Source organism: Drosophila mauritiana, chromosome 2L (genome assembly GCF_004382145.1).
Source record: "Drosophila mauritiana strain mau12 chromosome 2L, ASM438214v1, whole genome shotgun sequence".
In the NCBI taxonomy this organism is placed as follows: domain Eukaryota; kingdom Metazoa; phylum Arthropoda; class Insecta; order Diptera; family Drosophilidae; genus Drosophila; species Drosophila mauritiana.
The window spans coordinates 19,915,792-19,938,587 of record NC_046667.1 but is presented as its reverse complement, the minus strand read 5'-3'; the positions used below and the strand labels follow the sequence as shown (position 1 = coordinate 19,938,587).

At 41.6% G+C, this 22,796-nt stretch overlaps 1 protein-coding gene across 1 annotated transcript; it reads left to right on the top strand.

Moving 5' to 3' along the window:
* The first annotated feature begins 16,037 nt into the window (after positions 1-16,037).
* Positions 16,038-17,009, top strand: LOC117145560 (protein midgut expression 1). Its single transcript, XM_033311266.1, has 2 exons — positions 16,038-16,091; positions 16,149-17,009. Exons 1-2 carry the CDS (start codon positions 16,057-16,059, stop codon positions 16,384-16,386), a joined length of 273 nt encoding a protein of 90 aa, XP_033167157.1. The 5' UTR covers positions 16,038-16,056; the 3' UTR covers positions 16,387-17,009.
* Positions 17,010-22,796: the final 5,787 nt, after the last annotated feature.

The following is a 22,796-nucleotide window of genomic DNA, read 5'->3' as shown; positions in this document are numbered from 1 at the left end:
TTCCCCAAATTGGAGCCGGCGAAGGGCAACAAAAAATTAAGCGCTTTACGGCGCACTGCCATCCATGGAGTACACCACATGCTCTGTTTACTTTTACGACTTTCAAGACTCCCCCCAACCCTTCAACGCGCAGGGAGCAGCAAATATAAACAGAGCAGCCGAACTCCACTTCCACCAGATGGGATGATATGGGATGCTGGGCCAGCGGAGGAGCCCAGTTAGTGATGTTCAAAACTAAGTAAACTAAAATGTATGGTAGATGGAAAAATATCCCATTATTACAATATACATATAAAACACATATTGAAGTTGAAATTGGCAAGTTAGTCTGCGAAAAGTCCGTACTTCATGTAAACATGAAGGCATTTTCGAGACTTCCATGATATTAATTAAATAATATGCTGTTTATAATACTCAAACCAATTTTGAAATAAAGTTTAAAGGCGTTCTTAACCAGTGTTGAAAAGTAGACATTAAAGAACTAGAGCCAGATCATGGTATATAAGATATCTGAATCGTTTTTATAATTGGTTCATATCTATAGATTTAATTCGTTAGAAATGTTTAAAATTAATTAAAATAAATAATTTTAAAATATAAAAGTTCTCCGCCTATGTTTTGTATATCCTATGTATAATACATTTAATCCATGTAAAAGTTCTTCTTTAATTTTGGTTTTAAGCCTAGGGAATATGTGTTCCATTTTCCGGGAAAACCTGAGGTGTATGGCTCTACTCGCGATTCATTAGCTCGATCAGCACTGACGCCGACCACGCCCACTCTCGTCGGATGACACCGCTGCAAAGGGGCGGGCACCGAGTGAGCAAAACGCACGTGACGCTCATCAATTTAGCGCACTTTGCCTTTGCTCTTAATGCGCTCCGCAGAGCTGAGGGAAAGCGGGCCGGGAAATGGGAAATGGAAAATGGGGAAAGAGAAAGGAAAAGGGCTGCGAGGGGCTGGCATATGCACCATTCTGCACATGCTGTGCACGTCGTCTTTCCATCCCGCAGTTGCTGGCGTTCCGCGGAGCGGGAGGGGAGTGGTAGTGTCACGATTTTGCATATTAATTGCATTAAGTTATAGCCACCGAGGTGCCGCCCACCGCCGCTGGATGGCGCCACATGCTCGGCGATAATTTCAAGTTGGTAAATCCACTTTGGCGCACATGGATCCACATGTTCCTGTTCCGAGGGCTTACTGTGCTCCACGCGGCTGCCCGGGTGCTTAACTGCAATTCGAACTGGCTCTGCGTGGCCTGAAGCCCGAGTGTTATTTAATAGCGGACCCCGTACTCCGCGCAACTAAACTAAACGCCCAAAGTCCGAATGGATTTATTTTTAAACAACGTCGGACAGACACAAGGCGAAATGCGATCCGTATTACACAAAATCCCATTTGTATATTTATACACCAGGGCCCACATGTGTGTGCTCTTCAAATACACGAAAATATTTTTGAGAATATCTCGAGTGTTTGTTGTCGATGGAATTGCTTACGTACTTGCTATTTTTAGCATGGCTCACTTGCATTTTTCATCAGCAAAGTATTTAAATTGATGTTCATATTTAATATTTATTCTGCTGCCGTTTCTTTTTCCATCTGTGTGCGTGGTTTCTGCTTTTTGCCGAATCTGTGGGTGGCTTAGTGATATTTAATCATTTTCATATTTCATTTCACTTAATGCTTGTGGTGGAATGGTATATGTGGATAGTAGATACTTTTAACGTTTCAAAAAAAATCAATATATATTGTAAAATTAGCCCGCTCTATAATTAATTCATAATTTTATTCACGGATTGTAGAAACGGGTTGGTTTTAATATTTCCATTTCCATGGAAAATTGTATATTAAGGTTCAAATTCTGTTTCAATCCAATTTCAGTTTCAACTCCGATGTCTCGCCAGATTTCGCTCCATACTTCTTTACATTCCATATGCTTGAGTATAACTATTGAATGCAAGGAAGCATGGAACTCTCAAAGGCTGAAGATGGGATGGTCTTTGTTTTGGATTTTCCACAACGCGGCTAACTTTTGGTGGCACTACTCACTGGGACAGTTTTTTATGGGATTGTCTAACTTACCGATGATGATAATGATAATGCTGATGATGATGGTGGTCCGGAATAAGCAAAACCATATAATCTGCTGAATAATGACAACGACTGACGGTAATTGCAGGGAAAAAGGGGCAAGCTGCAAAACATTTGCCACAGTCTTTTGTGGCTGCATTTGGGCAATTCCTTTTTGTGCGCGGCAAATCCTTATGCTTATTTTTGTGGCATGCAAATTTTCCTGTTTTTCGTTTAAGAGCTTTCGTTTTATTTGCCCACTTCAACTCGTCCTTTTTGTTGTGCGGTGTTCGCTGCCGTGCGTTTTTATAGTCCAACTGCAATAAAGCAATTTTTAAGCGCACTGAAGTGTGTTTATATGTGACTGGGAAACGCCTTTCCCCCCTCGTTTTCGGATACAGCTCGGTATCTGTTTTGGATTTTTTGCTTTTTTTACGTTTTTTATGTTTTTTTCTCGTTTTGCATCTTTCACGCGCCTGCACAAAAAATTCATAAACTTTTTGCTGCTTTGTTTCTGCTTTTCGGCTGGCTTTTGTTTTGTTTCGTCGTGGGTTGCCCGTAATAAAATTGCGCCTTCTTGTTTGACTTTTTTGTGCGCATACTTCGCGCCACATGGCCAGCCTGGGACGCCAGCTCATCCCTCAGAGATCTCGCAGGGATCCCGGACTAAGCGACTTTTCAGCACCACACTCGCCCGACAAGTACGCCGGAGTAGCTCCGGAGCAGAAGCACAGCTCGATCCGATCGATCGAGGAGTTGACGGCGCGAACTGAAGACGGCGACTGTGTTCTGGCTGCAGTGTAAACACGCGTTTATATAGGTGCCTAAAATTAAATCGGAGACCCACACATGAGGCAGGGTCAGGTCAAGCCCGGCAGCATATGTTCCGCCGAGTGTTTTCTCATACTCATACAGTCTTCTGCTCCTCGGTTTTTACCTACTTGAAGCAGCCGGAGCGGCAATACCCACGCTGAGTTGTGCCCTCGATGGGCAGGATGTGAGGATGCGCGATGTGGGATGCGAGACGTCGGGCGGGCACATGGTCGCTTGGTCGCCTGGCCGCCTGGCACATGGATGCAATCTGCAGTTCGCGGCCAGCAGATTGCAGGCGTTTCCCAGGCCGCCTTAAGTGTACCGCTCTCTGGAAGCCGCCGAAATGCGGCCATGTGTGCGATTGTGTTTTTACAACAAATAGCGGGGCATGAGTTTGTCCAATGTGTGCCTCGGAGCCACATGGAGGACTCCTGGAGCAGGGAGATATTCGAGGAGTACTTCTGCGACACTTTCCGTTGCAAATTGCGCCTGTGGCTGCGAAAGGATTCACATCTCGCTCTCGAACTTTAAAAATCCACATTAAATTATAAATATGCCTATTTATTTTTAGCTTTCTGATTAATGGATTATTCTACTTTTAGAATCTGAGAGATTTGTATCTATATTGCCTAGGGAAGGATGAATTCATGTTCTCAATCAATTATAGTTACTAATTACATTTTGTCGAATATCATGACTCCGTCGTCGAACTAAAAGTACAACTCATTTCTGGTGCAGCTCATTCAACATAAAATTAAATAAAAAGACACATTAATGAGAAATGAATTTGTTGAAACATTCTTGGCAATTAACATTTAAAATTCGCTGCAACGAAACATAATCGAATTGTAATGAAAATCGTCAACGTGTCAGGTGAAATGGCAATCGTGAATTTTAATTAGCAATTTGCTGAGCGGCCTTTGTGTTCAATGCTCAGTTTAATGCACTGTCCACCATTTTTATGCACTTTCATTAAATTATATCAATTTTTCAGTGGGTCGAATGTGTCCCACAAAGTCTGCTTGTGTCGTGTAACTAATTATTTTAATGCTATTATAGCCATTAATGTTGCATATTTTAATTGAAATTAATTAACAAGCTGTTGGTGGAATATGCATTTCTCAGATATCATTATCCTTTAAAAAAATAATTTTAACCTTTACCATTAACTGCGGAATGCAATGCTTTAATGTGCAGTGGAAAAAATTACAGAAATGTTATGGTTTTTAATTAAACACGTTTTTCAGTTAAAAAAACTCGACAAGTGCTTGAGAAATATCCTTGCAAACTTAATATTTAGAAAAACACTATCTGTTTATTTTACTTTGGAATACCTAGATACATTTTTAAAGAATTCGTAAGTGCTCTCGATATTTTTACCATACCATCACTGTAGCTTATAAAATTTAATGGAACATTATATAACATCGGGAAAAATCTCGGATATTCACTACTAAACACGTTACGGGCTACGAAAATGTTAAAAATTTACTGTGGCCCTCGGAAATCAGAATAAAAAATCGAAAGCTATATTCTGCAAGAAGTTTTCTCCGCCTCTGCAAAAGTACTTATATAGAGCGAAGTACATAAGTGAGGGCATTATATACAGATTTCCGAAACACGAAAATAGCGATGAGCAAGTGAGTATTATTCATTCGCGCCATACAAAATACACTAGCACACTCACGTTTGGCCAGGGAGCGATTTAAAAATCTTCGGCTCGCCTTCTGTCGGGATCGGATATATTTATAGCATTATTCCGATGCTCTCCATAAATAGCAATAATGGGTAACCCGCCATCTCGGAGAAACTGAAAGTTTTCGATTGCTTTCGAGCAAGTTTTAGGTCGATATTTCGAAAGGATCACGACGGCACACAAACTGGGGTTATGTTTTCGGAATGTTTTCCAATTCGTTCGTTTTCAAGGACTTTTCAAAGACTTTGTCCAGGATTTTTTCGGAGCACCACACGGGATATTCCTGACTTTGTGGGTTAATAAACTTGGTGTATATGTAAACAATACGGCAGGAATTGGCCGGACTAGTGCCGATCTGAACGGGTCGACAACAGAATCGGTAATGCACTAAAGGATGCAAAAAATATTCTCAAATTAATTCTTGGCGCTGCTCGGCCCGCTGACGCCTCGTTTGCGTTCTTTTCATCTGTATTTTTATTTGTATTTTATTTTTATTTCTGCTTCTGTTTCTCAATCTTGTTGTATATCGCGCTGGCTGTACCGGCGCGGCACGGATCGCATCGGACGGGATGGGATGGGACGGGATCGTATCGGATCGGATTGAGGAACTTTCCTTATGTACATATTTATAGCCTTGTCTCGTCTTCTTGTCTTGCCTCCGTATATATGGCCATATAGCCGGGTACATGGCTGGCCCAAAATACTCTCGGTGCGTTGTCTCTGCTCTGATCCATTCCAAGTGGACCGCAGGCGCAGGCGCACGAAGCTGGCGGAGATCGGGCCGCACGGCTATACTTAGACCTCTGGCTGGCTATGTGCTGTGGCAAACGTATATGCGGAAGGCCGCCCGATCGTCGAACTGCTGGCTAGATGGCATCTCCCATCTCCTCCGGCGTAAAAATAACACTATCTGCTCGGCTTTTTGGCAAGCGAGCCTATGTATTCTGCGGAGGAACCTGGCAATTGGCAATTGGCGGCTGGCAACTTGGAACTGGGAACTGGGAACTGGGAGCCCGGCAAATGCCATCGGCATCAGCTTGCCATTGCCTCGGCAACTTTTATGTTTTTCGCACTCTCTCAACTCGTTGACATATTTTTGGAAATGTCAAAACGAGTTGAAATTGCTTAATTACTTTCTATACACACACATTTGGCAACGGGCCATCTCCCGCCAAGTGGGAGACTCGGGCAAACAGCTCTGGTCTCTGCTAATGGCTTTGGGTCGGAAAATACACTGGCCTATCGTCGAAGATCGATTTCACCATGGACAAAATCAATTGAATCTGGGGCGTTTTCGTTGGGTCTGTGTAATGGGCAAGCATGTGGGAATACCACAGTAATCTCCATCTCCAATTATATCGGATTCAGTTTCCTCGGATCTCTTAAAAAGCTTTTTTTGGAAACACAATTGAATAATTTTTGAAATATGGTCATAGTTTGGTACTAGTCCTAATAATATACAAAAACTTCTGCATGCCAATAAAAAACACAGCGAACAAGTCGAAGTACTTCTGTTTGCCCAAATAGATACCCCAAATATTAAGTAAATTCGTATGGCTTTTGTTCTCCTCGGCGCCACGGCACATGGAAATATATTTGAGCTTTCTTAAACAGACCTTTTAAGGGCTTAGGAACTTTGCAATTTCAAAACTGCTAACTGCAAACTGCACGGAACAAAACACCCGAACACAGTTCGCCTTTTAATGTGCAAATGTAGGGCTTAACTAACACACAGATGCACACGCATAATAGATGCATCCCATGGATACAGGATACTCCTTCCGTTGGGTGGGGGTTAGGGGTTGACGAGGGGTGAAAGGACATGGCCTCTTCAGCTGGAACACACAAATGCAATTTAATTTTTTCGTTCTCTCCTTTTGATTGTGAGGCTGATTCGGATTCAGATTCTGATTCTGGTAGATAATGTACGTACTTTTTACTCATCTTTGGTGTTACGTCTGCCACGCACATATATGAAATGTATTTTTGGCCTGGTCGGCATACTACATATATAACATCTCCCAGGATGGAATCTTGTCGTTTGGGCTGATGAATTTCTGTGGCTGTTGTGCCATAAAACATAGCCACCAACTGTTGTCTACAAATAAATCTCGTTAAGAAGTGCGGGACATGCAGAGAACATGCCACTTATGCAGATGCAGATACAAATACATATTTAGATACGTTTTGTCCCCTAAGAAAGGACCATAAAAACGCATACGAGCCACAATTTTATGATCGCAAACATCTCTTGATGCTGTGCGATAGAAATCAATGCACTTAATTTGCTCGCTCGTAAAATAAACAGCACAAAATGTCAATAATTGACAGGGAATTAAATATTGTTAAAGCAAATCAAAAGGCACAATTTAAGACAGTTGTCTAGGCAAAATTTCAAAGTATTTTGTATATTTACATAATCAACTCAAGTTAAAAAAAAACTTTTAAATGAAACCCGTAGCTAAAATAAAGTGAATTTTCAAATTAATATGATTATCTATATTCATTTTCTTGAGCAAATGTTAACTCATTTATATTCATTCTATTCGAAATATTTATTTTGCCCCCCGAGAAACTTTCGCATTTCCCTTGGCATTCGAGAGTTATTTCCTTTTACGAGGGCAATTAAATTCACGAATTGATTTAATTTTATGGTTAATAAAAATGCGCGAAACAAAAACCGAATGACAAAATGACAGCTGGAGAATCTTCGGTTTTTTCTTTTTTTTGGATTGACATAAAATTTGATTTTATTTGCTACGGTTTCTTCCGTATGCAAATGCCTTTTCGTCACATTGGAAAATTGAAATCCTTTTATGTGCGGAACGTGACAAACATTTCAAGAAATTTACGAGTTTAAGACTTGCTAGCTTAAAGATTTAGAAATTTAAGAGAATTAAGATAATTCGAAGTTTATAGGTAAATAACTAGAAAAGCATTCTATTACACAATTGTATTGTGAGTAGGATTGTTTCCTGGAATGTACTTAAACTACTTGAAATAGAAAAACTTACTAACTTAATTAGATTTTTATCTGCCAAAATGGATAACAACGATTATGGTCCCGCCGCTAGGTGGAGCTGCCGTGCAAGCAGTCGCTTTGCTGAATATTGGGTATCTGATAGTCGAGGAAATCGACTCTGTTTGTGCTATTCCATTTGCATATTTTGAATTACCACCTTTTCAAGTTCAATCGGTTACTGGGTGCAAAGTGAGCGTTTATTAATGCAATTCACTTTGGAGGCGCTCCTTGCTTAAGGTCCCTTTTCCTGCCGATCCTTGTAACGACTTACATGTGTAGGACACTCCTCATCAAGGGCATTTATAGACGGAATGGACAAGGCCCAGTCGCCTCGATTCCGGCTACCTACCCATAGGACTGGAGATGGGCGGGGATGAGCCACATGTGATGCCGATGCCCTCCCCGACTGGCATCATCTCGCAATTACGTGGAAGTCAAGCCCGTCGAGCAGACACATGTACAACATGCCCACACTTGTACTGCCACTCCGACCATATAGGCACATATATCTCGTATTATTGCATGTGCCGATGTCTGGTTTCCTGGGTATGAATGAACTCAAGTGGCGGAATTTCGATGTATTTACGAGCCATTTCACCAAGAAAGAAACCGAAGAAAGGAGGACGAGTCCACTGAAGCGCAAGGCAGCTTGCAGATACAAATGCAGAAGCAGCAGCTATATCAATTTTCAATCTGTTGACCCATGACATAAATCGCCATGTGACGATGTTTCGGGAAATGTGTGATATGAAATTGCAATTAGCGAATTGGACCGAATCGAGTTACGCAATTTGTGTTTCGCACCAAACCCAATTCAAACACTAGATTATAAAAGGACTGCTTTAATTATGAAACAAATGCGGAGCTACATGGCATATAGGTTTAATTTGTTTCATAAGTTGTAACTTTTTCCAATATCACTCCCCAATCAATACTCAGCCAAGCAACTTCCAGTTTAAGCAATTAAGTTTCAATAGAAACACTAACGTTCAACTTCGGAATAACATTTCTCGAAGAACTTGCCAGATTTACCAAACTTGCTGAGGCATGATTTACAAGAAAAGCCCAAGGAGAAGACCTGCCATAGTGAGTCTGAAATACGAGGCCAGTGCTAACTAAACGTGGAACAAGCTGACACACCGGAAAACCTCTGAAATCCCCTTCCCTAAGACACATAATATATATGTGGGGGAAGGTGGGAAGGGGGGAACTGTATGGAAGAAAGGACCCACTGACAGACGAAGTTTGCGCAATGTAGCGTAAATTGTGTGTTAATTCAATTATGTGGCACGTAACCACCACGCCACACCGAACCGCACGCCAAACAGAAAAGAGACAGAGATGCGTAATTAAAATACCAAATGTTTATTCAGGTAAATAATTCCGAAGTGCAAGACGAAAGCGTCGGCAACTGCAATAGCAAAATTGATACCGTTTGGCCCGACTGTTCACTGTTTGCTGTTTTCCTCTTTGCCAAGCGAATGGTACTGACTTCTGGCCAAAAACAATCTAATGTCAGTTGGACCACCCCCGCCCCGCCACGGAAAATCCCCAACCGCGACCCATTCAAGCGTTGAAATTTCCAGCGAGCAAAAGTTTTTAACAAAACTTTTCATTAAAGTTTGGCCAAGACCCAGAGACCAAACCCCAAGCTCCGGGCCAAAAAGGGCGACAGCGGCAAAAGATGCGAAAACTTTTTCGCTGGCAGGCGTAGTAAACGTCATTTCGCCTGGAGGCGTTTAGCGTTCGGGGGCGTGGCAAGGAGTGCACAAAAAATTATTTTCCGGTTCGGATGCACTGCGAAAAACGCAGAGCATAAAGGTGTGGCATAAAAGTGTGAGAAAAGTATTGGGAAAAGTATGGAAAATTATTGACTCTTTTATGAAACTAATGCGATAACCATATTCTTTGCAGTTTGTGTTATTCGCACATCTCTCGCTATTTTTCCCAGTGTACGCAGTGTGTGTTTAAGAACTGGCTTTTGCCTGCGAGTGTATTAGTTTCCTCTCACATGTGCGTGTGAGTGTGTGAGTGCTCGTGCACGTCTGTGTGTGAGGGTGCAAGGTTTTTCTCAAGTTTTTAGTCGCCATCCGCAAAATGTTTTTCTCGCATTTCAATTCACCACAAAAACGTTTTGAGAAATTATTGCAAAAGTTTTTCATAAAATGAAAGCGCATAAATTTCCTACAACAACAAGGGAAAAGGGCGGCGAGGCTGACACGAGGGGGCGGCGAGGAGGGGCGTGGCTCAGTCTGAGCCAAATATCAAGAGCCAACAGCAGCGTTGCAAGCGTGTGATAGGAGACACACACACACACACTGGCAGTTAGTGCACCTTTGTGCGACACACGTTAAGTTGTAAAAACAAAAACACCACCGAGAAATATGGAAAAAGGGAAAACAGGACCTCAAATGCAACAATGGGAGGACAACAAACAGCGGCAAGTGCGAAAAGTTGCGGGGTGCATAAAATGGTGAGAGGGGAATTTTAAAGGATTCGCCAGAGGGGGGTTTTCTAAAAATGCAGTCAGCTTGGAAAGCTTATCTGCCCACCCAGAGCCCCTGTATACAAATAATGCTTAAAAAAGCATAGTCTGGCAAGAATTTAAATAAACTATATAATATATAAATAATATCTAATCAGTAGTGAAGATTTTTAGGATTAAACTAAGCATAAGAAGGTACTGCAGACATTACGGCGCCCAAGCTGGTGATTTAAAATAAATAAAATTTATATAAAAAATCATAAGCTTACTACCTAGAATAAGATCAATAAGATTATTAATAGCTTAAATTAATTTTTATAGTTTTTTTAGGTTTTAGAATCCAAACCAATTCCAGGGCATTCGGAATTCGAGCAGCTTTAGTTCTAAAACCTTCTCCACGCTCTTTGTGTGTGCGCGATGTCTGCGTATATTTTTGTCGACTTTTCAACTTGGCGATTGCGAATGCGATGGTGTTGGTGGTGGTGCCGGTGACGCGGCACCACCGTTTGGTGGTGCGGTGGCTCGGCGGTGCGGTGTGCATTTGAAATATGGTCGCTTGTGCCACAAATAAATAACGCTTTCAAATCGCTCGCAAGTGGATTCAGCAGCATTTCAGTGTGCCAATGCTCGTGTGTGTGTGTGTGTGTGTGTCTGGGAGGAATTGTTGTTGGGCTGCTGCTAGTTAAGCACTCACCCACCCACACATAAGCACGATTTAATATGAGAACTAGTGGGCAACAAAGCGCAGATGACTAAACAAGAGACACAGATACAAAGTAACTCGCACGGACATTCAGATACAAGACCAGGCACATACACATGAACTTTCCAAATTCAGACATTACTTCTCTTTGAAAAATAGATACACTGATAATTTAAACTCTAGAAATTATTTTCAAAACCAATTTGAGAAAAATGCGGGAAACAAGCTGTTTAAAAATATGTGTAGCAATCACGCGCAGATGCTTAATTTTCTCAGAATATATTAATTGAATACGGTTGAAAAATGATCTTTTTAAGAATACCTTTCGTGCCACAAATGTGCAATATAAACCAAATTGTAGCCAAACTTTAAGGGCCGTTGAATGGTTTAATCTGATACAAAGTTATGCCCTTCAGACAGCTGACAACTTTTGGTGAACAACTTCGAAATGAAATCAGACATCCTTAAGTTGCCCCAAACGCTCGCAAGCGCACATTGAGTTGAGGGACACAAAATAACAATTAAACATCAAGCTGACAAACTTTGCAACAGCAAACAAACAAGCTACATGCTAGATGTAGCAAATACCGGAATTATACCTATATAAGTACGTATGTATATGTGGAACGGCAGTTATATGGCCGCAGAAGACGCGCAAACTTCGCGCCAGGATAAGCCCAAGTTGTAAGTGGAAGGACTCAGGACTCAAGACTCAGGACGGGCGGGAAAACTTTGTCAGCGCGAACGTGACATGAAAATCGCTGAGCTGATGAAAAATGCTAAATCGTGACGGGAATCCCCAAGCCGCAGAGACACACTTGCAACTTTGGCAACTCTTGCCGGAGGACGCGAATGCGACACATGGGTCGAGCCTACGGCAATAATTGACCTAACCGACATAAAGCAAAAGGGAAATAGTCTTAAAGTATCCTCGAGAAGATTCTAAAGAATGGCACAATGGTTACAATATTATAATATATTTAATTGATTATAATTTATTATATAATTTTAAAAAAATACTAATTTGATCTTGAAACAGATTCATGCAAAAGGTTGGCAGTTCAGAGAAGACTTGGTTCTGGGAGATCCGTGAAACTCGAGATCACCCGTTACCAGGGAGTGGAAAATCCGGCGCGAGAAGCCAACTCCCGGCGAGTGTGCCTATATTTGGGCCACAACTCCGCGCCGGCTAATGGCTTCATTTGGTCCGATGTTGGGCCAATGCAACAGCAAATGCAACTGCCCCCGGACACTTGATGCCCATGCAGAGCGGAGCACTCGGAGTGCTCGGGCTGCTCGGTGCACTTGACTCCGCCGCTGCAGCGATGTGGTCGTTTAAAAATATCACAAGACGATCCCGCGTTGAACGTCGCTTTCGCTCACGACATCGCTGCGTTGGCAGCTAAAAATAGCGGACAAAATGTATCTGGCTGTGTGTATCTTCGAGTGCAGTGTGCATCTACGATTACGAGTGCGCCCCTCCACGGCTCCCCCTGGATCTCCTGGACCGGGATGTCGCCCATCCCTCAGAGTTGGTCTTCCGCCTAGACAAAAGGCTAATGCACTTTCGGGCAAGCTGATCCGGTGGCCAACGCATCGGGAAGAGATTTGGTTGATTTATAATGAGCCAGCACACTCGGCTACCTAATTGCTCACTAAGTGGCAAATGTGTTCGATGATGAACAGGCTGTCAACCGGCAAGCGCAGCATGTGGGGAAATCGCTGGAAATTGGAAATTATTAGGGGTGCTGACCATGTGGGTGGTCCAGAGAAAACCCTGCGAGGAATGCAGACACACGGAAAAATGTCAGTTTACCTGCGTCCAGAATTATAAATAAATCGGCAGTACAAAAGCGGACAAATCTAGCAACAATGAATTCTTAATTTGGAAAACAGAATGAAACACGTTCAGTTAAACTGGTTATCAATCAAAACCTAACAACAGTATAAGCAAACTAATAAATTAAATTTTACACTTTAAAACTTGAGAAAGAATATCTAATAGCTGTACTGAAATACATACATTAAATAATATGATTTTTATCTTTTTAGGCAGTAGGTATTAAATGCATATTGTACTTTATACAGTCCAAAAATAATATTTTACAATTATTTCCATTTCAATGCTGAAAACCTTGCATTGATTGCTTTCAGTGCACTGGAAGCCCCATAAATCAGAGCATTTATTAAAAATGCATTTGTAACTTGAGCAGTTTGCTGAAAGTTGCTCGCAGCAGCAAAGAGAAATCAAAACGACTTGAAAGTTTGTTTTGCCATTTCCCCCGCTTGGCTCGGCCACTTTATTAATTTTGAAATAAAATGGCACGGCCATTAACAATGCGCCCAGCAGAGTCCACTCGCAACGGGGCAACTAAAAAACTGCAAAGCCACAATAAACAGCACACAATTCCCGGCAAGGACGAGAACAAGGACGAGCAGAGCCGGCAGAGCTGCAGCCAAATAAAACATGATTACTTACACAACATCCACTACGTGTAGAACACATATGTGCTAGGTACGTAATTCGTGTAGTCGTACTTCTCTGATGCTCTGCAAAAAGGATCAAAGGACCGGGAAGGACTTTCTTCGCACGCTCCGCAGTCATTTGGAGCATATGTTTCGAACATTTTTCATAATCAAAAAGCTTTTAGCGGCGGACAGTGGCGATGATGGCTGTTGGTTGGATGCTGCATTCCCGCCCTCCCGCTGCCACGCCCCCAAGTGGGCAAGTGCAGCTTATTGTCCGTTTCATTTTCGAGTGCAGCAGCGTGTAAAATCGCAATAATGCACAAGATTCGCAGCGCAGCGCAGTTGTCCACAGACCGTTTCCCTTTTCCGGGAATAAAAACTGAAGCCTGCTGTTGGGTACGTCATTTCATAACGAACTGCTGCTACCCTGCTTTCGACACAACTGAAATGTGTGGGGAGGAGACCTATGCATTTGTAACGACTTTCAATACTTCGAATGTAAAAATTATGTAGTAACACTTGTAACTAATTAGTGGTGTCATAAATTGGACTACATGACTTGTATTTACAAAATTAAATAATATACTCTATCTTTATATTATATTTGCTTATTTACATGTTCCTATCCTGTAAAACAAAGTCAAAATACCCCATAATAGAGCATTTCCACTTGACAAATGCAAGCCAAGCTGCAAGCAGAAGCGACAACAACACTGGGAGCATTTGTCATGGCAATTGATTGCGAAGAAATCCACAACGCCCAAATACTCGTACAAATTCAATTTAACTTTCAGCTAAAATACACACATCGAAAGTAACACAAACATTGGCAGCAAAGCGAAAACAATGTGAAATCCAATTCAATTTTCATAGGCATAAATTCGGCCAACAAATAGCATTAAATTACAAAAGTATCACAAATGAAATCATTCGATTATAATGGCAATATTTTGTGCATTTCGCAAATGTCCAACAATATTTATTTGCTGTCGACAGTTGGGAGGCGAACGGATGACTTTCGAAAGAGCGGCCCTTTATTTGTTCTGGTCTACATTTTATGATTGCCTCTCCGAATGCTTTTAATTGCCTTTCATTTATTTTTACGCAATGCCGGTCATCATATGCAAATAAATCGCGCATACGCCCCGTTGCTGCCACATAAAGCACAGCCGTGACCAGCTCGGTAATTGCTGCTTAAGTTTCCTCGGCAACCCGACGAGTGGCGGTTTTGTTTTGGGATCGACAATTGTTTGCAGAAATACTTATCTAAATTGGATTAGGGGCTTGGCTTAAAATACAAATAACTTAAGTTAAACAATCTTGTTGAAATGATACCACATATGTATGATTTATGGTAGCCACACTAACAGTGCTGCCAGCAGTCAGTCAAAAAAAGGATAGATCGGCCAAAAAAGATGGAGGATATGTGACAAAAGTAGAATGTAACAAAAAGCCAGAGTGTAATATTATGTAGAATATTAAGAAATGTAAATTAGCATGTAAAGGAATATTAACAATAATAATATCCTAATCCTTTGCCTAAATGATTTATTGGTTTTAGAGTTTCGGTTTACAAGGCCTTCGAAAATTTGGGTTTCACTAGCATTTAAATACAGATACAACATTTCGAATCTGTAATTTCCTGATGCATCATGTAATTTAAATTTTAGTCCAGAAACAAACAATTCCTAACATACCAACTTCACAAGGCATACAGTTTGGCATTTCATCTTCTCATTTATATCTCTGCTACCAAGCTCATTGTGTGATGCCTGTCCTATTCTGTCTATTCTCTGATTTATGGAAGATAGCAGGTAGTTGTCAAAATATAATAAATACAGATTGAAAAGGGAAAAAGATGGAATTTTTGCACAGGGGATGTCTAGGATTGCACAAGGTACAAAGTGGCAGCACTGCACACTAGTTAAAGAAATCAAGCACAAATTTGAGAATGCAAATATGCCAAACTTTACCAAGAATTTTAAGATAACTAAGTACTATTTATATAATCAATTTAATCTGATGTACAGAATCACCCTGCCTACAAGTAAATTCAGAGATATTCAGCACCCTAATCAGCATGAAGCTCACACCTTGTCCCTTGAGGTTTGCTACCTCACGTTTTCAAAGGAAGGACCTGCCGCAGCTTAAAGTTCCGCCACGCAAAACCAGCCGGCTCAGAGGTCATAATTTCTGGTTAAGCCGAGCGTAATCGGCACTTTTGCCTAAATGGACCATAAGGCGTTAAAATGTTGTTATCGCCCACACGAAAAGCCAGGTTCTTATTGCCCAACTCCGTTTTCCTGGCCCGGACTTACCTTTGGCAATGCAATAAAAAGCCAAAATACATTTCGATTATGCGGCAAGAAAGCACATTTCTCCCGCCTTTCAACCTTTCTTCGAATGTTTCGTTTCGTTTCGATTCTTTACAATTCTTTCCTTTTCCTTTCTTTTTCGATTCATTTTATTTCTGTAAATTTTCCTGCGGCCCTCGACGACAATTTGAGTTGGGGGTGGTCCACAACCCTTAGTCGATGTTCCCGTACCGCCGGCAATAAAAGAACGAATTTCGTAAGAAAGTAGCATAAAATATAATTTGCTTGAGAGCCAAAATATGCTTACGTACTAGAGGGGACTTGGCTATCATTTTTATGGCTAAAGTATTGGAATTGTTTTGCCTAAATTGATGTCATTTTACCCCTGAGCATATGCTGAAGTATCCCACAGCGTTTTCGTTCATACTTACTTTCCAAAAAGCTTAAACAAATAGAAAAGAAAACCTGCTGATAGCAATTATGTGTCTGCGTCTCGTTGGATCCGCTCTCTGCTGGTAGGTATCCTTTACCATATGGCCCTGGGAATCTCTTCAAATTGCCAGTTCTTACAGCTGTTGCAAATTGGGCCTCAAGTGCCTCTGCATCTTCGCCTGTTCCACGGTCGGAGTTCTAGTCATAGTTGCCTTGGTCGTTTACTTTTGTTTCTTCCACAACAAATCGGACGACTCGACCACAAAGTCTTACTCCGATTCTACTATCGACAAGTCCTTGAAGGATAGCATAACTACCGCAACGGAAGCCACTTCGCTCGTCAGAGGATATCTCCAACGAATGATACAAAGAATCTAAAATGAGCAAAGATACTTAATAATCTATGAATTACTATCGCATAGCACATATGGAAATGGAACCTAACAAAAGTATCTTTCACCAAATTTGAAGTTGGAGAAATCAATAGATTTGTGTTTTGTGAATTCCCAACACTTAAATATATAATTTTATTAATATTTTCCAAGTAATGTTCTGTCATTTGTTCAACCCCGCAATAAATTCACCCGCAAACGGCCATAAAAATCAATTGAGTGCTTTCGGATATAATTGCTCGGTGCGAGTATATACACTAAGCCAAAGCCATTCTCGTCCAAATGGAGTACTCCTGGTCAGAGCACTTGGCACTTGGTTAGCTTGGCTTTCACTTATTTGGCCCGCAAACAAAGGAAATCTGTGTGGAAAAACCGCCAACCCATCAAAAGCTGCTGTTGTGTGAAAAAGTGATGCCAGTAGTTAATGGTACTTTGTATGCAAAGTGCAAGACAGAACTAAAGCAAACAAAAGGGCAAAGTCGGTGGAGCTCTGGAGTCCTGGTTCCATGGAGCCATGGGGCCATCGGGAAAGTTTGGGAGAAGACGTCCGCCCCGTGGCCACGAAAGCGCCTCTTGGCTGCCATTTGATTATATAAAATTTCCGCATTTTTCCGCTGGTTGTAAGCGTTTAGTGGCAAACAACTGACAGCTGCCGAAATGTCGGCGAGCGTTTAGTTGCCCCAGCTGCTGCAAATATCCCCCGATGTCTGTGATGTGATTAAGATGGTTAGTCATTCTGTTTAAGAGCTCGCCCCTAAGCTCTGCGCCACTAAAACGGCAGCCAAGCCAGCGAAGGACTCCCATGGGCCATCAAGGATATCGAATCAGTTGCTCGAAAAAAATTAATGTCGGTTTATTTCCTCGATGCACTTACACCCACTGTGGATTACGCTTAATATCTGCGATAAAAACACGTTGTATTCGACCATGTTTGCGGTTTATTGCTCTTTAATATGCATTTTATGCTCAATGTTCATAAATTCTCTGTTTTACGCTACTCGCTAATGCCTTTATGATGGAATAGTAACAATGAGATACTTGTATTTTCACCTGCTTGATATGGTTGACAGGGAAAAGTGTGTTTTATAAGGAACATTATCGTGTCATAGGTATCGGTTCCTTTTTTTGCTTCTCATTTGCTTGACCAAAAAATGCTTCAGTGAACTTCGTTTCAATGGATTTTCGGTTTCCCTTATTTTTTCATTACGTGAAGAGCCCGGTAGGAATTTTCCTTTTTCCCAGCTTCCCAGTTTTTTTCGTCACTGCCTCTTACAGCATTTTAGCATTTGGTATTTGCTACCTAGACGTCGAGGAGGAGTGCGGGCTGGGCCATTACTTCGATTTGTTTCTTATTTAAATTTTGTATACACTTCGATTGGAAAGAGAGGGCGGGGCGCACAGAGACAGAAAGAGAAAGAGAGGGGCCGAGTGAGGGAGTGAGACGCTAAGTGCCTTTGTCGGTTGCAAAAGCGAATTAATGCCGGGGAAAATGGCAAGGGAAAATCGCTGCGGTTTCCTACTCTAATGCGTTTAATTTATATCCTCTCGCAACTACAACAAATAAAAGAAATGAAACTGCCGCGAGCTTGGGGGGATAAAATAAAAATATATATTTATTTTACAGCTGCTGCACTTAGATGTGCGATGGCAATAAAAAGCAGCCCCAGCAAGTGGCATTCAACACCTTTTTTCGTTTCGTTTTCTATTTCCTCCACCAGAAAAGCTTAATAAACAAACGCCGAAAATGGTCTAGAGTTGGGTGGTTGGGTGGTTGGGTGGTTGGGTGGTTGGGCGGTGCGTTATAAACATTTAAGTCCACAATTTGCACAGCGTGTAAGGGCGCATTGCCACAACCTTCAGCCCCACACCCACCCACTCCACCCACTCCAGCCTCTCGATGTCCTCGACTCTGCTCCTCCACTTCAAGTGGAACTTTCAGGCAGCGGCCAAATGCTGCTGGCCAAATGCAATTTTCACGTGCAACCGCAACGATATTTATGCCACACGAGCAACAAAAGCTCAGCCGGAACCGATTTCTACACTGCACGAAAAAGGCGTCGCGAATATAGCTTTGCATCCATGTTAATAGTTCCAAATTCATATATACCCTATAATTCTATTACATCTATGGCTTATTAAGAATTAAGTTGGATTTAAAATATAATTTATTAATTTTGTTGTGGCTGCAAACGTAAAACGCTTTTGAGATTAATATATTAAAAATGCAAAATTAAATAACAAAATAAATTGAAATAAATTGTAAAATCTATTGACTTATAATCACGCTAATTGTCTAATAAGTCTGCAAATTAAATTGTGGTGCACATCCACGATTTAAATATTTGAAAATGCGTTACCAAATTCTTTAAGTGCCTGGTGGGGATTGTCCAACTGTTGTCAGGCTCCTCGCTCCTCAGCTCCACTGCCAACTGACACTGGTTGACACCACCTCCCCAGCAACAAACACCCACCCACCTACCAACCACCCACTATCCCCACCCAAAGTCACAGCTGCACCTTTCACCACCATCGCATGTGTGTGTGTGTTGTATTTGGTCGCTGGGGTCCAAGGGTTCTATGCGTGCCCCTCCCCGCTTCCATGTGGCAACATAAACATCCCACCAACTGTGGCAAGAACGAGAGGCAGGGCCACGCGGCCATGGTCCATTGGAAGGTGAAAATATTTTTTGGAATTCCAAATTTCAACCTTCGCCACACGGAAACTTCATTTCAGACCAGAAATAGTGCGTTTTTGAGGAATAATACAAGATCAGCGTTTACCAAAATTATATGTATAGCAAATGGCTTAATTTTGTTGCTGAATTACAAAATAATAGGTTACTTTGGCATAGATCGCTTTAAAAAAGCAAGGCAACATTTGAAATAAGCTATTAAGCACTTTATTCTAAAAGAAATTAAATTACCCAATTGATATTTTCTTAGTAGACACGTGAAATCAGAACTTTGATATCCTGAATGGTACTTTATTTTTTATAAATCAAAATATTTCACCACTTTTGGAGAGGCATTTTCGCACTTACTGCTCTTCGAAATCCCAGCTTATTTATGGCAGTTCCATTCAAATGAGAACAGTTCCCAACTTGGCCTCAAATGTTGGATGGCATCCGCTTGGTAACGACAGCAGCGACAACCCCGACGACAACCCTGCAATCCCAAGTAGTCATAAACACGATCCCAGCACCTGCAACTGCCACCCCTCCCCACCCCCTTTCCCACTTTTCCCCTGTCTCTGGTTCTGGTTTCCGTTTCCGCTTCCGCTGCAATGTGTCGCCCGCCATTATGCAAATGTCGGCTTTCAAGTGGACAGACTGCTCATTGCAATCTGCATTTAAATGACCCGGCGAGGTGCGAGTTCGCTCCGAGATTTCTCGGCATCATTTGCAAAAATATTAAAGAAACCCCCAGCCCGGGATGGAATATTTCTAGTGCAGCGAGGAATTATGCATCACCACGCTTTTGTCGCCATTATCGTGGCAAATGAGTTGCGGAACCAGGTAATTGAAACTCTTCTAAGAAAGTATGAAGAATTAGGTTGAATATATAGAGTTCTTACAATGATCCCTAGATTTCAAATATAAGAATGTCTTCTAAGTAAAAGAAACTATCGTGTGCAACATGGGTAGTTTTCCCTATACTATATCCACAACTATAATTTGCTAAATTGAATACAAATACTAATTAAATGAATTGGGTTCATATAGTTTACATTCTAGTTTGTACTTTCTATTTTCATGCAGACAGACTTAGAAATCAGTTAAGCAACTGTTTTGGACTAAATGTAGTACTTTTAGCTTGCGATAAGACCATCCCGAAAATAATGGATATAATCTGTGTGTGCAGAAACCTGAGCCGCAGACTAATTTTCCCAGGTGCAGGATGCAGAGGAGGTCCCCTGTCATGTTCATAATGTTGACAAGGTAACAAGCACCGCACACACTACACACCATACACACACACAGACACTCCGCAGAGGAGACAGCTAATAAAGTTACTCACACACGGCGATACGGACTGAAAGATTGTGTGTGTAATGCGTTCGGTTAGTCCCCCGCTTCCCCCCAAGAGAGTTGTTAACGTTTTTTCATAGCCGTGTTTACTCTTTTTCATCTTGGCGCCGAGCCCCTAATGACACGCCCACAGCCCCAAGCCCCCCTGGAGCCACGCCCCCTTGGCTGGCAACGATAAGCGACAATAAACATAAAAAATGAATGCTCAGCCCCCCGGTGGAGCAGGCTTTTCCAACTCCACGAGCACCTCTCTCCGATTTCCCAGCTTTTCCACAATTCTAAAGCACGCCTGGCGAAATTTTAACAACCGCATGAGACTGTGCCGCCATCAACCTTTATTGTTGGCTTCGTGGATTTTGTCGGATTTTCAAGCCATAAACAATGTTTTCATTTTCTCTCTAAAGAAACATTTGCGTTCACAGGGGACTCAAATTAGTTTACAACAAGAATTTATTAATTGAATCATAATTAAATGGTCCCCGAGCGAAACACATGCGCATTTCCAAATAAATAGTACGGCTCTGCAAACATATATTTAAATTAAAACAAGAGAGAATTCTCGACTATCAGATACCCGCTACTCAGCTATATGCTGAGTAAACTTTAGTAAAACTTTGTGATCGCCTTGGCTAGTGATCCTGACCATGAATATTTATATGATTTATTCTACCTGTTACATACTTTTTAACTTATCGAGTATACCCTTTTTTTGTACGAGTAACGAGTACCAATACTAGCAACAATGTATATGCTATAAAAAAGTAACAATTAAATGTAATAAATCGTCGCATGATGGTATGATATTAATAAAAAGCAATAGACTCCGTTCAAAGGGTAGCTTTTTCTGATATTAATGTTTATTAAATTCATTTTAACCTTAATAATTTAAATCTAATTTGAAGAAGTTATATTTCCCGCTGTTACAAAAGGAAGTTAAAATGGATGATCTTGTGCCCAACTTAAAGCCACAAAATGGGTTTAAGTCGGCGCAGGGCATGCAAATGACCTGAAAAAGTTAATTTCCATTAGGATTCTTTGAAGTGGCCCGACATGTGGGACTAATTGCTTTCATAGCTCATCTGAAAACCCAGACAGAAGAGCGCATAGAAGTGTCTGCATGCCATGGAGAAATGCCAGATTATTAACAAATTCGCATGCCACCCCACATCGGCTGTCAATTTGTCGCATCAGCAAATAAAGAGGCTGGCAGAGAAGTAGGAGCCGAAGGAGCACACCCAGTACTGGGAACTGGGTACTGGGTACTGGGTACCGGGTATGGAAAGCCAGAGACGACTGTCAATACAATTTCCAGGGCAATTCGATGCGGAAAGTCAGCCAGGGAATGGCGGACGACTCGGGCTCGGGTTTGCCGGGCTTGTCAGCTCAAAATGCGATCAGCCCGACAGCTAAGCTCCACTTGCTCCTCTTGCCAGGCAATTTCGCCAAGGCGCTGACAAGGATATGGATGGATGTGCCAATTGCTGGAATTATTTCCCAGGCGCACTTTTGATGTTTTTCGGCCAGCAATGCTTGTTAACTGCCAAATCAATCTACGCCAATATCGATGCTGTGCAAAAACGCATCGTTGGCCCATTAAAAACCAATTTGATTTACTGGGCGCGAGCGGGGGTTGGGAATACACTCGAAAAATTAGTGCAACCCAATTGTTTTTGTACTCTTTTGAAGAAAGAATTAAAGCGTTATTTGGTAGATGCTATATGGAGTACACAATAAAATTGGGTTTTAATTTAAACCATAATTTTTAATGAACAAATTCAATAGTTGATTGCCAATTTTAATTTGAAAATTCCAAATAAAATCTATTTCTATCTAATAGCATGAATACAAATTGCAGACCGTTTTTGTGTTCTGTGCAGTGAGCACATTTTCAGCAACCACGAAATTTGATCAGAGATAAATTCCAATTATTAAAATCGAATTTGCACAGCAAGTCAGCACATGCAACATGCAATGGGCGTGGCCAGGGGCGGTGGGCGATGGGCGATGGGCGGTGGTGCGTTGCATTTTGGAAGCCATTGAAACATTTTATCAAATTCTAATTATGCAAAACGAAGGGGAAAAAAGCAATTAAACCGAATGTCCCCAAACGCTCGCATCCAGCTAACTATTAAATGGGCAAATTATCAGATCCCCAAAGCACACAGAATGTGGGGGCGTGGCAGATTCGGGCATTGTTCGAGGAAAGAAGAGTGTATTTGGTCGTGTTTCGAGCTTCTTGATACGTTTCCAATTAAGTCTGCTGTCCAGTGTTAGTAAACGCTATTCGCACAACAAATTTGCCATGAAATTGCATTTTTTCCGCCTCGATAAATTGTCAAATCTGCGAATCAAAACAACAAACAACAGG

Excerpts from the sequence above, each read along its gene's own strand:
- LOC117145560 (XM_033311266.1), top strand. The coding sequence starts at position 16,057 with ATGTGTCTGCGTCTCGTTGGATCCGCTCTCTGCTG. Across the intron at positions 16,092-16,148 it reads GTTGGATCCGCTCTCTGCTG|CTGTTGCAAATTGGGCCTCA; the intron begins GTAGGTATCCTT and ends CAGTTCTTACAG.